General features: G+C 38.8%; 1 protein-coding gene across 3 annotated transcripts in view; it reads right to left on the bottom strand.

Moving 5' to 3' along the window:
• Positions 1-14,561, bottom strand: part of LOC133622540 (ankyrin repeat and SAM domain-containing protein 1A-like) — a 112,037-nt gene that overhangs the window by 30,120 nt on the left and 67,356 nt on the right. For all 3 annotated transcript variants that reach the window (XM_061985371.1, XM_061985375.1, XM_061985379.1), the window contains 2 exons: positions 12,686-12,779; positions 4,130-4,596 (listed from right to left, as the gene is read on the bottom strand). In XM_061985371.1, coding sequence (XP_061841355.1) covers positions 4,130-4,596; positions 12,686-12,779 — 561 coding nt within the window. The remainder of the gene's footprint in view (positions 1-4,129; positions 4,597-12,685; positions 12,780-14,561) is intronic.

Below are 14,561 nucleotides of genomic sequence, written 5' to 3'. Positions count from 1 at the left end.
CATTATTTATACAGTATTCCTATTCGCTTCTTTCTACCAAGTACAATGAGCCTCTAGTGGGGAATCAATACTTACAATGGCAGGCTTCATATCGGCTACAGGGTCTTCTGGATGCCATTCAAAAGTGAAGTTTAAACAAAGTGGCCCCTTTCCCTCAGTCTCCAAGCCTCTCCTCCCATCTGTGCACTTCACATTGTGTCACCCGTATTGTCATCTTCAGTCTGATCCCGTGGTCCAATCCGAGCCTACATTAGCATGCACGTTACACACCAGCGCACACTCGCTTTTAGATCTCCTGACAAGCATAAGCCGAGACCTAATGCAAGTAAAATCTGCTCGCCTTAAAATCAGACGATCCACGAGCATACATACCAAAGCCAAAACAGTGTTAGGATGGTGTACATGTGAGGAATGGGAAATAGGGTGAGGGAGAATGTAAATGTTTAAGTGTGCATGACTTGGAACCTTGCACGATGGAATAAAACATGTCTGACGGAGCAGGAACACTGCACACAGAGAAGGATTGAGTATATACAGTCGTGGTCAAAAGTTTACATACACTTGTAAAGAACATAATGTCATAGCTGTCTTGCGTTTCCAATCATTTCTACAACTCTTATTGTTTTGTGATAGAGTGATTGGAGCACATACTTGTTTACTACTGAAAAAGTGACCAAATCTGCTGGGTCAAAAGTATACATACAGCAATGTTAATATTTGGTTACATGTGCCTTGGCAAGTTTCACTGCAATAACGCGCTTTTGGTAGCCATCTACAAGCTTGTGGCAAGCTTCTGGTTGAATTTTTAACCACTCCTCTTGACAAAATTGGTGCAGTTCAGCTAAATTTGTTTGTTTTCTGACATGGACTTGTTTCTTCAGCATTGTCCACATGTTTAAGTCAAGACTTTGGGAAGGCCATTCTAAAACCTTAATTCTAGCCTGTTTTAGCCATTCATTTACCACTTTTGACTTGTGTTTGGGGTCATTGTCCTGTTGGAACATCGAACTGCGACCAAGACCCAACCTCCGGGCTGATGATTTTAGGTTGTCCTGAAGAATTTGGAGCTAATCCTCCTTTTTTATCGTCCCATTTACAGAACTTTCCTCCAGAAGGTCTTATCTTTGTCCATGTGATGTCAGATGAAACAAACATTCAGCTGTTTGGCCACAATACTCAGCAATATGTTTGGAGGAGAAAAGGTGAGCCCTTTAATCCCAGGAACACCACACCTACCGTCAAGCATGGTGGTGAAGTATTATGCTCTGGGCCTGTTTTGTTGCCAATGAAACTGGTGCTTTACAGAGAGTAAATGGGAAAATGAAAAAGGAGTACCGGTATATGCTCCAATCACTCTATCACAAAAAAATAAGAGTTGTAGAAATGATTGGAAACTCAAGACAGCCATGACATTATGTTCTTTACAAGTGTATGTAAACGGTTGACCACCGCTGTATTTTCACTGTCTCTTATCATTAAATGAGAGTGGCTTACAGTTGTTGGAATTTTAACTACAACTCAACTTACTGGCCATTACTTCTTCAATTAAAAGAAAATACCAGAGGATAGTTATTTATAAACAACCAAAATCATGTCTAAAAGAAAACTGAGTACATTAGAATTTGGACTAAAATTGACAAATTAAATAACATTTTAATGTGTTGATGATTCTAAGCAGGTTACCACCGAATACCAGAAGTTACATACATTTTATAATTGATTGGCTGAAATGACATTTTGAATAGAATAAAAACTATTAAAAGTAGGTCTAACAGTCATTGTGATCAGAGATAGGAAAATTTGCCAATTTGCATTGAACCACGGACATGGGCATGTAAGATACAAATACATTTGTAGAGCAGCTTTAAATCGTTGCTCTGTAGGGGGAAAATTTGAGGTGCATCGGATCTTACCTTGTATGGATTAAATTAAATTTTGAAGTATTTTAACAAAGGCTGTCAATAATAATGTAACTCACGTGAATAATCACAAATAATAATAAGGTGTGCTCATTGGCACAATTCACTTTAAAATAAACCCCCGAAGGGACTTTGGCTGTTAGCAAATTTTGAGAAAATAAATGACTTGCATTCGATTAAAACATTTTAAAATATATTGTATTATATTCTGGCAGTAAAATTGCATGTATGGCTTTTTCTAAGTGAATTTTAAATTATGGAAGCGAGCAATAACCTGTGATTAATCCAAATTCAAAAGTTTTATTAATTTGATTGAAAAAATGTATCATTTGACAGCATTAATTTTATCAGAAAATACAATAAATTACCCAAATTGCGTTTTGTAACTTTGCGTATGTAACAAAAAAGGCAATCATGTGTCCACCAATAGACGTTTACCGCCACACTCAAAATCTAAGGTTTTGCAAAAGTATGGGTTTTACAGGGGGTTTAAAATAGTTTAGTCTACACGCACACGGATACTTAATAAACGCATACTTATCTCTGCAATTAGGCCTCTTGTCAACACGCAAACGCATACTTCTGTCCTTAAAAACATACACTTTTACAAAAGCTGGCCATGATGAAGTTTTGAATTACTCCGCTTAGTGTATGCGTGTACATGGAACAAACGGAGACTTATAATCCTCTGATGACATCACAGTTGCATACTGTCATTTCCAAAGCTCAACAACATTGCCTTGCTGTTCATGAAGTGAACTTACGTGTTGGTTCTATTTGTGTAGATGGATCCCGGCGCAACCATGCGTACGTATAACGCGCCCGAGCGACTAAAAAAAAAAAAAACATGACGTAGCTTCCTCCTTGTTAGTGTATTCATATTAAAGACATTGTAAATTTCATTGCACGTGTCACTATATTGATGATTAAATGTGTTATAACTCCACGAGGCACACGCACGTAAGTGCACTTTAGGCACTTCAACAAGAGGTTTCTTAGGCTCCTTGTAAGCGTGCGCTGATTTTCGAAACAATGTACACTTCACTGCACATGTAATACATCACCATGTTGCTGAATAAACATGTTTTAAGTCCACATGTGTTGGGTTTCAGCAGCACAGGCTGGATAAGATAGTGGAAGAGTACAAACTGATTTGATTTGATTTTAAATTTGAATATCTGTGTACCGGTAATTCTTTTTATCCTAGTCATCGAGTTTTGTTTGTTTGTGGTGAAGAGTCAGTTCTATGTGAGATGTGTTAACTGATTTTTTTCTCCCATGCAGGCATGATGGGAATTTTGCAAGTTGAGGAGAGCCAAGCTGAAGGAAGATGTGCACCTTCTCTCTTAAATCTTAAATTTTCAAATCTCCACCTGTCGTCTTATTTTCTCAGCTTTTTGTTGGATTTATCCCCATCTCCTCTTCTGCCTAATCTTCTCTTGCACCACTAACATTTTGCTGGCACTCCCCCCTGAACATAAATAGGCTGAAGGGGGTTGAGTGTGGTTTTGCTCTGAATATACAGTAGCCTCCATTAGAAACCCCCAAAAAATATAATTACAAATGAATATAAAATCAAAGTTGGGCTCAGGAAACATTACATTACACTAATATCCCGTGGTTATAGTCTAATGCCTGGTGGCAAGTTCTGTGGGGACTTAATTCAAGCTGACTTAAAAAGAGAAGCTTTGCACATTCACAAGTTAGACAAAGAGCACAGTGAGAAAACTGTATTCATGTTTCTTCAGACTACAATTGTGGAGTGTGTTATTTAGCCTGAATCAGTAAACAGAAGTAGCCAAGTTATAAAATATAAAAATGTTATTGCTTTACCGTATCTGCTCTGTTATAATATTCAGTGCCATGATCTTCTTTAACTGTGCTTTTAAGGTACGGTAGTTTAATCTGATGGGTTTTTTTGTTCATAGATCTCACTAATATTGTAATGTCTGGTTGACTAGTCAACCAGTCAAATCTTCCTCAAATTTGATGACATTATTCTTTACCCCAAGAACACTATTGATTTTAGGACAATACCAGCAAAAAATGGCCTTTATAACTGAGATTTCACTTTTAACCAATGAACTTCATGACATTGATTTGTTTGAATCAAAGCAAGAAACCAACAGATTTGAAATGACATTGGACCATCAATATTAGCAATAGGTGTGACAGTTTTAAACCTTCAATCTAACGCCACATTAACTTACCTCGTCCCATTCTGAGGTGAATGACGGAGATTTCTCAAGCCTTTTCTTCCCACTGCTACAGTTAGAAACGGATTCACTTCGGTTGCCTAGTCCTCCGTCTTCTTCGTTAGGAGGCGACACAAGCAAGTCTGAGTCCGACTTGGAGAGACTACGGGCAAGCTTAAGGTCGCCGGGAGGACGCATCCTACCAGCACACAACGCCCCTGAGTCTCTGGGCTCCTTGTTCACAGTGGCATAAATGGCTTTCGGATCACAATCTGTAAGGATGGCAGCCATACTGGGACGGCTAGGTGGCGCTTGCTCTTTCGCTTTGGCTCTTGGCTGCTGCTGGCTCTGAGTGGGTGGCAGGACACCTGGGACCCTGAAGGGATCCTCGTGACAGTCAAACACAGGGGAGGATCCGTGAAGAAGGCCGGTAAATTGTTCCGGGACACCAGGACCCTGATCCTGGCTGAGCTGGGAGTTATCTAGAGAGAGAAAAACATCACAAGGTCAGCGGAGAGGGGAGAGTTTGTTTGGGAGGGCGGGAAAGTGGATGGAAGACTGAGCGTCAGATCCTTAGGGTACAGCTCATGAGAAACCGCCCACACAAGCACTGAAACAGTTTTGTAATTGTTTCCTAGCAGGGGTAAAGGCGAGAGGAGGGGGTGAGAAAAATTGGCAAAGGAAACTTAAAAGATTCCACACCCAGCTTGCAGCCATCTGACAACGAGCTGCTGGTGCTGAACGCCTGCATTCTGTAAAAGGCTACAGTATGTTCTCCATTGGAAAGGTGACTGACTTCATCACACAGGCATGCCACTTGTCTGTTTCCTCGCAAAGTCACAACAAAAAGCTTTCCGAATGACAGGTTACACTTTCTTGCATGCTCACATCATTTAAAAACACAAACCAGGAAGAAAAATAAACAGAGGACTCACCAAGGGAAGTTGCACTTACATAGGCTGCGAGCTCCAACAAAAACAACTCTTTAATTGTGCTTGCTATGCCTCCTCATTAGGAACAGTTTGATTTCCCTCTTCTTTCTCCCACAGGAATTACTGCTACAAAAGCCTCCTTTGCTCCATCAAATCCACCACACAGCCTGGCTTTGCTTTAAAAAAGGGAACTAAACACTAGACTGGCTCCAGGTATGCAGTTCCTCTATGCACTACAGCGGTGTGTGTTGTGACTAGCAGCTCTCTGTGTTTTCTGACTTCTAATTCTGGACTCTTTAACGATGGCTCAGGAATGGAAATTTGAATCTCCCCATCGTCAGTGAGACAGACTCTGGGTAATTAGCAGGGTGACACATGGAGAGGGAGCATGCACTGTGGCTGCATGGACTGTCTTCTTCAGGGTGATCGGGTCAGGGTGTTTGCTGACAGGGAAACTGGGGCAGCCGTTATAGGGGAAAAAAAGCAAAGACAAGCTTCAAACAGAGGTCACGTCTTTAGTTAAAAAAACAACAACTGTTTGGGCACGTGTGTGTGTGTCTGGCAATACAGTGAAATCTTGTCGCAAGCTGCTAAACACTTGAAGTGTATTTAAGTGTTTGGACATGATAAAAAGAGGTGAGTGGGTGTAGTGCACATATGTCAGGATCCCTGCCAAACTTGAAGGACTGTGAACGCCCTCTGAGCACATCGATCTGATTCCAACAATCTCACATAGGGTTAACCCTCTCCAGGATCACTCCTCTTCATTCTGTACCTCTATTTCTAAGCCTCTGTTACAGCGCATAAATCTAATAGTATTGCAGCTCAAATACATGAGATCACGACATATGTGGAAGTGTTTCCTTTGGCACTGGCAAGCACAATGTTTCACTTATGTCATGTTTGTTCTGAAAAGAAACAACAACTGGAGTACACAGAAGTGCACTTGATTAAGTTGAGGGCAAACAATTACAATCTATCACATGTCCAGTTGTTCTCACAGTTGTTCTCACTTTATGAACTTAATGACATTTGTATTGCTTAACAGTCCCTTGGTTTGTATTGCCTGCATGATGCTCCTATTTAAATCACTAGCCCACTGTAATTATGTAAACTCCATTTATGACTGATATGAAAAAAGGTATGGCTAACCATGCATACATTCTGCACAAAGGTGTGGTTTCCAGTTGGACGAGTAATGACAATAAAATGCATTCCCATATGAGCAGCATAAAATATTTTGACAGAGACAGCTGCTTTTAGTTTGATAAAAGAGAAAGTGTGTGCCTTTAACAGAGAGAAAATGATCTTTTTGTATGTGATTTAGGAGGTAACAACTGAGTTCACTGGCACAACATATGAATGTTTGAAAGCTTGACTGTGATTCAGTGTCCAAAATAAAGGCCCATAAAAGCATGCTGGCTTGGATATGTAGCATAATCATAAAAAAGCATAGAGAATAGTCTGCTGCCGCTCGCTGCCACGTAAAAGATAAATACTATCTGTGTGTTTCTAATTGTGTTACAGCTTTCTTTATTCCTTCTCCAACATATTTAGGAGTCTTAACAAACATACAAAGCACCCACTCTCTGTCTCACGCCTCTATCTCAGTTAGCTAGCTGCTAAGCTAACAAAGCTATGCTATTCCCTGTCCAAAGCGATTGCGCTCCAAAGGAATCTGCTCCCTCACGCTGCTGCTACTCTTCGCCTATTGCTCCGAATACAGCAAGAACTCGACTCGGTGAAAGAAAAAACTTGAGTATGGCTCACTGCTCTTCGTGCACCGTTCTCATGGACAGGTTGGCCCTACTAGAGGACCGTATTGAACTCATTAGATAGGAGATTAAAGATAACGCGTCCTAGCTACAACTGGGTTCTATTAACCAGAGGTGTGGACTCGAGTCACATGACTTGGACTCGAGTCAGACTCGAGTCATGAATTTGATGACTTTAGACTCGACTTGACAAAATGTAAAGAGACTTGCAACTCGACTTAGACTTTAACATCAATGACTTGTGACTTCACTTGGACTTGAGCCTTTTGACTTGACATGACTTGACATGACTTGACATGACTTGCCACTTTCCCCAAAATCCAAAGCTTAAAAAGTTATTTGGGAGCGCTCCGTATTTTTCATTTTCTTCGTCTGTCTATCAGCGTGTTATTCATGTCAGCTGGTGTGCTGTCAGTACAACAGCCAATCAAATTAGATTTACGTTGTTTTCATCACACATCATTCATCCAATCAAATTGCAGGACAACCAATGAACAATTGTTCATTGGTTGTCCTGCAATTTGATTTGAACTCTTAAGAGTTGTCCAACAACGTGCCAGTGATAAACAATTATGTTAAAGTTGGTTTCGTTCGGGTATAAAAACTACGACTTGGTCAACAAAAAACGAATTGCCGTATGCATATCACGCAGTTCGAATATTACAGACGGAGACGCAACAACTTCCAACTTCGTTCGACATTTGAAGTTGCACAAAGAAGGGTAAGTTTTGAATGTAAGATAACGTTTATTGGCTAAGTAACGTGACTTTTATTTGCTGTGTAGTTAAATCAGTGAGGCTGCAAACTCACTGCTAACGTTATAACCATAGACATCTTATAAGTAGACGCAGCATCGAGCGCTACTGCCTACTGGCGCAGACGAGGCGCGTGGCCGCCATCTTGGAGTGGTGATCCGCTCCACTCAGTGCAATTAATTTGGCAGGAGCAATGAACTGTCAGCGCATTTAATTCATTTTACCTCACTGAATACCACTGATTTTCACCCCCTTTTTTGTCATACGTGTAGCTATGATAACAGACACATGTTTTGGCGTGTTTTATTATTCATAGTTTGCTTAACAGTAATATAATATTCTTATACGCTTAAGTGACCAGACGTCCGAGATCAAAACTGGGAATATAATCCCAGAGAAGGGGGTAAAAAACGGTAAGCTATTTTTAAGTTGAAGAAACAATATGATTAGGTTATATATACATGTGCGTGTATCCTACATAAACAATGTATGAATACATTAGATATCTATATATCTTAGGGACCTATAGACTGTATCTCTGTTGCTGCAGCAGCAGAGAGTTTATTCTGTCTTGACACTTTGTATTGATATTTTCTATTACATTCTTCCCTTAAATGATAATGTTTGCAGTGATTGTTTTATATGTATTATTTTATGTAAGTCGCTTTGGATAAAAGCGTCTGCCAAATACTTCAACATAAACATATATAAACACCTGAAAGTCTTCATATCAGCTAAAACCACCAATCTGTTTCACTGGATTCAGAATAAAACCAAATTCTGTTTAACCCAAAATGTTAGTATTTGAATATTGTTACTTGAAGACTTATTCCTGGTTACAATTATACTGTTAAGAAAGTATTGTCTTATACTTTGCCTAAAATGAGAATGCATCATAATCAGTAGTAGCTGGTGAATTTTGTTTTAGGTGGGGCTGAAAGTTTGTAAACCAAACCCCTGTAGGGGCGTCATCCTCCCCCAGAATATTTCTTTGTGATTTTCACATACAAATACTGAAGATCTTTGATCCTTCTCAACTCTGTGGTAATATTATTTTCATAAAATACAACCAATAGTACGTTAATGTTAAATCTTACTTGTGAATAGTAGTCCCCCGATTCCTATTTTCAACAGTCCGCTCATTTGAGCAGGAAAACGCTGAACACCAGCCCGGCATCTTTGTTTTCTACCTTTCAACTGTCAGTTTAGGCTGCTCGCCGGCTCCTCGTCACCACTTCAAGATGGCGGCCAAATTGCTCACGTCACAGCAACCAATGCTGCGTCTACTTATAAGATGTCTATGGTTATAACGTCATTGCAAACACGGCAATCTGTTGCGTCCACTGCAGTTTGCTACCTTATTCATACTTTTTGTCAAGTGATTTTTTTTTAAGCAGGGTTTCATGAGGTACCTATACATAATATTACGTTAGTCAATGTATCACACACAGTAACGTAACGTTAGTCAATGTATCACACACAGTAACATTACGTTAGTCAATGTATCACACACAGTAACATTACGTTAGTCAATGTATCACACACAGTAACATAACGTTAGTCAATGTATCACACACAGTAACATTACGTTAGTCAATGTATCACACACAGTAACGTAACGTTAGACGGCAGTCAGCAGCACCGCGTATTTTAGCCACCTACAAAAAGACAAACAGTCAAATAAAGGTCAGTTAAAATGTATACTATATTAAGAATATGTGTACATATTGCATAGGGTCCTGACATCTAAAAAGTACAACTCTGTTCATTGTTATGTTCATATATTTGTTATGTTTTTCATGTGTACGCACACATCAACACACATACAGTATGAGATGAGATCAATGAGATAAGGTAAGAACAGGATAGAAACTGCTGTGGAACTAGTTACAATGCAATATGCCATGGAAATACAATGTTAACACTTTTGTGCAAATAAGTACAGTTGCACTTGTTTTTTTTCAAATGTGTTTATTCTGTAAAGGAATGAGTTACATGTTTAAAATGACTGGTTAATAGTGCTATTTTGAAGTGCAATGTCAGCACTATCTTTTTCCCTGCAATTTCAAATGCACTTGTTTTAATAAATTAATACAGCGTTTTAAAAGCATACACAATCTGTGTAAATATATTAGTCTGTGGTTAAATGACTTGAAAGGACTCGAAACTCAAAATGCAGGACTTGGGACTTGACTTGAGACTTTCCAGTCTTGACTTTGGACTTGACTCGGACTTGCCCTGTCTTGACTCGGGACTTGACTCGAGACTTGAGGGTAAAGACTTGAGACTTACTTGTGACTTGCAAAGCAATGACTTGGTCCCACCTCTGCTATTAACGCAGATACGAATATATGTACGAAAGATATTGCCCTCCAAAATAATCTCTCTTTTTGAAGAAATAACAGGAACTCCTGCGACGTGTAAATGGGACAAAACAAACAACATGTTTACCTGACCCACTTCCTGGGAAACTTATCAAGGAGTTGTTTGTAATATTAAGACCATCAGTGCTAAATATTATTAACTTATCACTTTCCTCTGGCACTGTTCCCCTAGCAATCAAAAAACAAGCGGTTATTCATCCTCTGCTCAAAACACCTAACCTCGATCCTGACCTCATGGTAAACTACCAACCTCGTGTCCCACCTTCCCTTTATCTTAAAAATCCTCCAAAAAATTGTTGCACAGCAGCTAAATGAACACTTAGCGTCTAACAATCTCTTTAAAGCCTTTCAGTCCGTTTCAGGGCAAATCACTCTACGGAGACAGCTCTCGCAAAAGTGACTAAAGATCTGTTGCTAACTATGGATTTCTGCTACTTGTTCTTAGCGCTGCTTTTGATACCGTCGATCATAACATTTTATTAGAAGATATCAAAAAACGTATTGATATGTCGGACTTAGCCTTTTCTTGGTATAACTCCTATCTTACTGACAGGATGCAGTGCGTCTCCCATAATTATGTGACCTCGGAGTATGTTATGGTAAAGTGCAGATCCACAGGGTTCGGTTCTTGGCCCTGCACTCTTCAGCATCTACATGCTGCCGCTGGGTGACATCATAAGAAAATACGGTTTTTGCTTTCACTGTTATGCTGATGACACCCAACTCTACATGCCCCTAAAGCTGACCAACAAACTAGATTGTAGTCAGCTGGAGGTGTGTCTAAATGAAATTAAACAATGGATGTCCAGCAACTTTTTGCAACTTAACGCTAAGAAAACAGAAATGCTGATTATCGGTCCTGCTAGACACGACACTAATTCAATAATACCACCTTAACATTTGACAACCAAACAATTACACAAAGCGACTATGTAAAGAATCTCAGTATTATCTTCAACCCAACTATCTCATTTGAGTCACACATTAAGAGTGTTACTAAAACAGTCTTCTTTCATCTCTGTAATATCGCTAAAATCCGTCCCATTTTCTCCACCACCGACGCAGAGATCATTATTCATGCGTTCGTTACGTCCCCACATCTGCGGTCCCTTCCAAGGTTTCTCATTGTGCCCATTGGGTTGAGTTTTTTCTTGCCCTTATGTGGGATCTGAGCAGAGGATGTTGTTGTGGCTTGCCAGCCGTGATTAAGTGCTATATAAGTTACTTTGATTGATTGATAATTAAACTTTTAGGATGAACTACAACATAGTCGATTGAGAGCAAACTGGTCCTTTCTTGGGTCCAACAACAGTTGTCTCATGGTTTTGAGCTTCAAAAAAAATATTACAGGCACACTCTTTTTTGTTTCTTGTAGGTGTAATAACCAATTGTTCCAATTATTTTGTCCGTATTAGGAAAAAGCATGAGAATTAATTCATTAAATAGTGTGAAATTGATTGTTGCTTCTACAAGCAACTGAGGAACAAAATGATGCAACCAGCAGAAAAGCAGTTGATTCAGTTTTATGTAACAATACAAAAGTCAAAATACTTCCCATGCATACAGTACAGTATATGTAATCCATCAATACTTTAGCATTGGCCTTTACTCTCCACATGAAACAAATGTATGTAGCAATTAGATAAATTAGAATAATACATAATGATAGATATAGAGAACATACGAACCCTTTATTTATTGAATCACAAATATTGAAATTCAACCATTTGGTGCATTTGCAAACAGCTAAAATTATGTACAAAGCAAACTATAACCTGCTGCCCAAGAATGTACAACAAGTCTTCTCAACGAAAGAGGAGAAATATAACCTTAGAGGAAAATCTAATCTAAAACATTTGTATGCTTGTACAACACTTAAAACCTTTAGCATATCCATATGTGGAATTAAATTATGGAATGGATTAAGCAAATAAATCAAACAAAGCACCAATATGATTCAGTTTAAGAGACTGTTCAAACTAAGTGTTTACAAAGTACACAGAAGAACAATTATGATGAACATCTTGAACCCTTTCTTTTTTAGATAAAGAATATTTATGTATTTAATATTTGTTTACTTACTATAGTATATTATTTATTTATTCACTGTTACAGAGAACAAGGAAATGGGATAAAATTGCTATGGTATGAAAAAGCTCAGCTTTTTCCTACTCCTTTTCGGACGTGCTGTAATGAAACAACTGGAAATATGTGATGCATTACATTGTATCGTATGTATGTTCGAAATAAACTAAACTAAACTGAATTGAAGTGTGTTCAAGTGGGAAAATATGACCATTAATTTAAAATGTCATGGGGGTGTATATGAAAGTTGAAAATGCAAAGATTTTGTCAAAATGATAATTTGCCAATTAAATTATATTTTCAGTCTATACAGGCAGGTCAAACCCACTCTGCTGTTCCAGTACATCAAAAGTGCACACCCTGGCAGGGTACCCATTTGGCTGATAGGCTTGGCTTGTGATTATAAAAGTAGATAAACCCCCTTTCACAATTTTCCTTACCAACAGACCATACCATAATAGTTATTTCCTAAAGAAAAGCACTAAAAAACCCAGTCCTCCCTGAAGTCATAAACATTTGTTATCTACAAAATCATTGAGCGAACAATCTTTTAACTATCAGTACCAGATGAAAGCATGTTTGGTCATGAAGACAAAGCGTCCTTGGTGAAGGTAAATAAGACACTGGTGTTCAAACCTACCTCCTGATGTTCGCTGGCCCACCCGTTGGGGAGGGTGAAGTGTATTTTTTGCCATGCTCGGGGCCATAGGGTCACTTAGGGCATTGGCGTTACACTATGGTAGAACAGGGGGAGGAGAAATGGTTAGTTTATACTAGCCTGTTAATCCATTCATATCTAACAAACAACATATAAATAAACTCTCTGTAAAGCACATCAGTTGCATCAATTGTTTTGGAACTATGTTAAGTGCCAGTTTGAGCATCATTTAAGCACCAGCATCGTTTCAAAAGTACCAGTTTGGCACCGGTATACTATGTAAATACGACCCAGGCCAACATATGATATGTGGGAGAGTAGACAGATTTAGGAAATTAATCATGTTAAGAGATTATCACAGATAAAGTCTCACCTAAATTTAGATTTAAGACACTCAAACCACCAAACCAAGTACTATGTAGTAACGATATAACTAAAACGACATTTAAAGACACTGTAGCCAGCTCCCCGATTGGTATCCGTATTTTACAAAAGTAAGACAAATGTCAGATTACAAAATCATGAACAAAATTAAAGAATGACAATTATTGGTTTACCAAAGACAATAGCTATAGTAGATAAAATGGAGATGTAATTGTCAGACTGGAAAAGCTGCGAAAGAAAATGAACTTGAGATGTAGACAAAGAAGATAGACTTGATTGTATAGATCTGGGGTGACCACACTTTTTCAGCAGGTGAGCTACTTATCAAATGACCAAGTTGAGGTGATCTACTTCGAAAAAAATAAAAATAATAATTATATATACATACACGTATATATATATATATATATATATATATATATATATATATATATATATACATACATATATATGTATATACACATATATATATATATATATATATACACATATATATGTATATACACACATATATATATATATATGTATATACACATATATATATATATATATATATATATATATACACATATATATATATATATATATATATATACACATATATATATATATATACACATATATATATATATATATATATACACATATATATATATATATATATATATATATATATATATATATATACACTATATATATACACATATATATATATATATATATATATATATACATACATATATATGTATATATACGCACAGGTCCTGGACCTGGTGAGACGCAGGAGGAGCCCGGACATGAGACACCCCACAGATCCCAGTCCCTCCACGTACCGGAGTCTCTCAATCCCAGCAGAGTAGTTCCACAGCAGCGGATTAAATGGCCCCAAGCAAACAGACGGAGCGAGTGGCTGCAGTTTGATGAGGACGTGTCCAACATCATCCAAGCCACAGCTAAAGGAGATGTCGACAGCAGGCTCCAGGCAATGAGTACCATCATCGTCAGCTATGGCTCAGAAAGATTCGGACGGATGGAGAAGGGCAACACTGAGGCCACCCCCTACACCATGAATCGCAGAGCCACTAAGATACACCAACTGCGCCAGGAGCTTCGAACCCTCAGGAAACAGTTCAAGAGAGTTTCTGAGGAGGACAAACAACCTTTAGAAGAGCTGCGCAACATCCTGCGGAAGAAGCTGACAACTCTCCGCAGAGCAGAGTGGCACAGGAGGCGTGGAAGAGAGAGAGCTAGGAAGCGGGCAGTCTTCATTGCCAACCCCTTTCGGTTTGCTAAACAGCTGCTCGGGGACAAGCGCAGTGGCCGGCTTGAGTGCCCAAGAGAGGAAGTGAATCGCTTCCTCCAGAATACCATGAGCGACCCACTGAGGGGACAAGATCTAGGACCCAACAGAGCGCTCATCAGCCCTGCTCCACCAACGGCAGAGTTCCAGTTGACAGAGCCCAGTTTGAAGGAG

The sequence above is a fragment of the Nerophis lumbriciformis genome, linkage group LG01 (assembly GCF_033978685.3).
Source record: "Nerophis lumbriciformis linkage group LG01, RoL_Nlum_v2.1, whole genome shotgun sequence".
Classification (NCBI taxonomy): domain Eukaryota; kingdom Metazoa; phylum Chordata; class Actinopteri; order Syngnathiformes; family Syngnathidae; genus Nerophis; species Nerophis lumbriciformis.
This window is presented reverse-complemented; position numbering and strand designations above follow the sequence as displayed.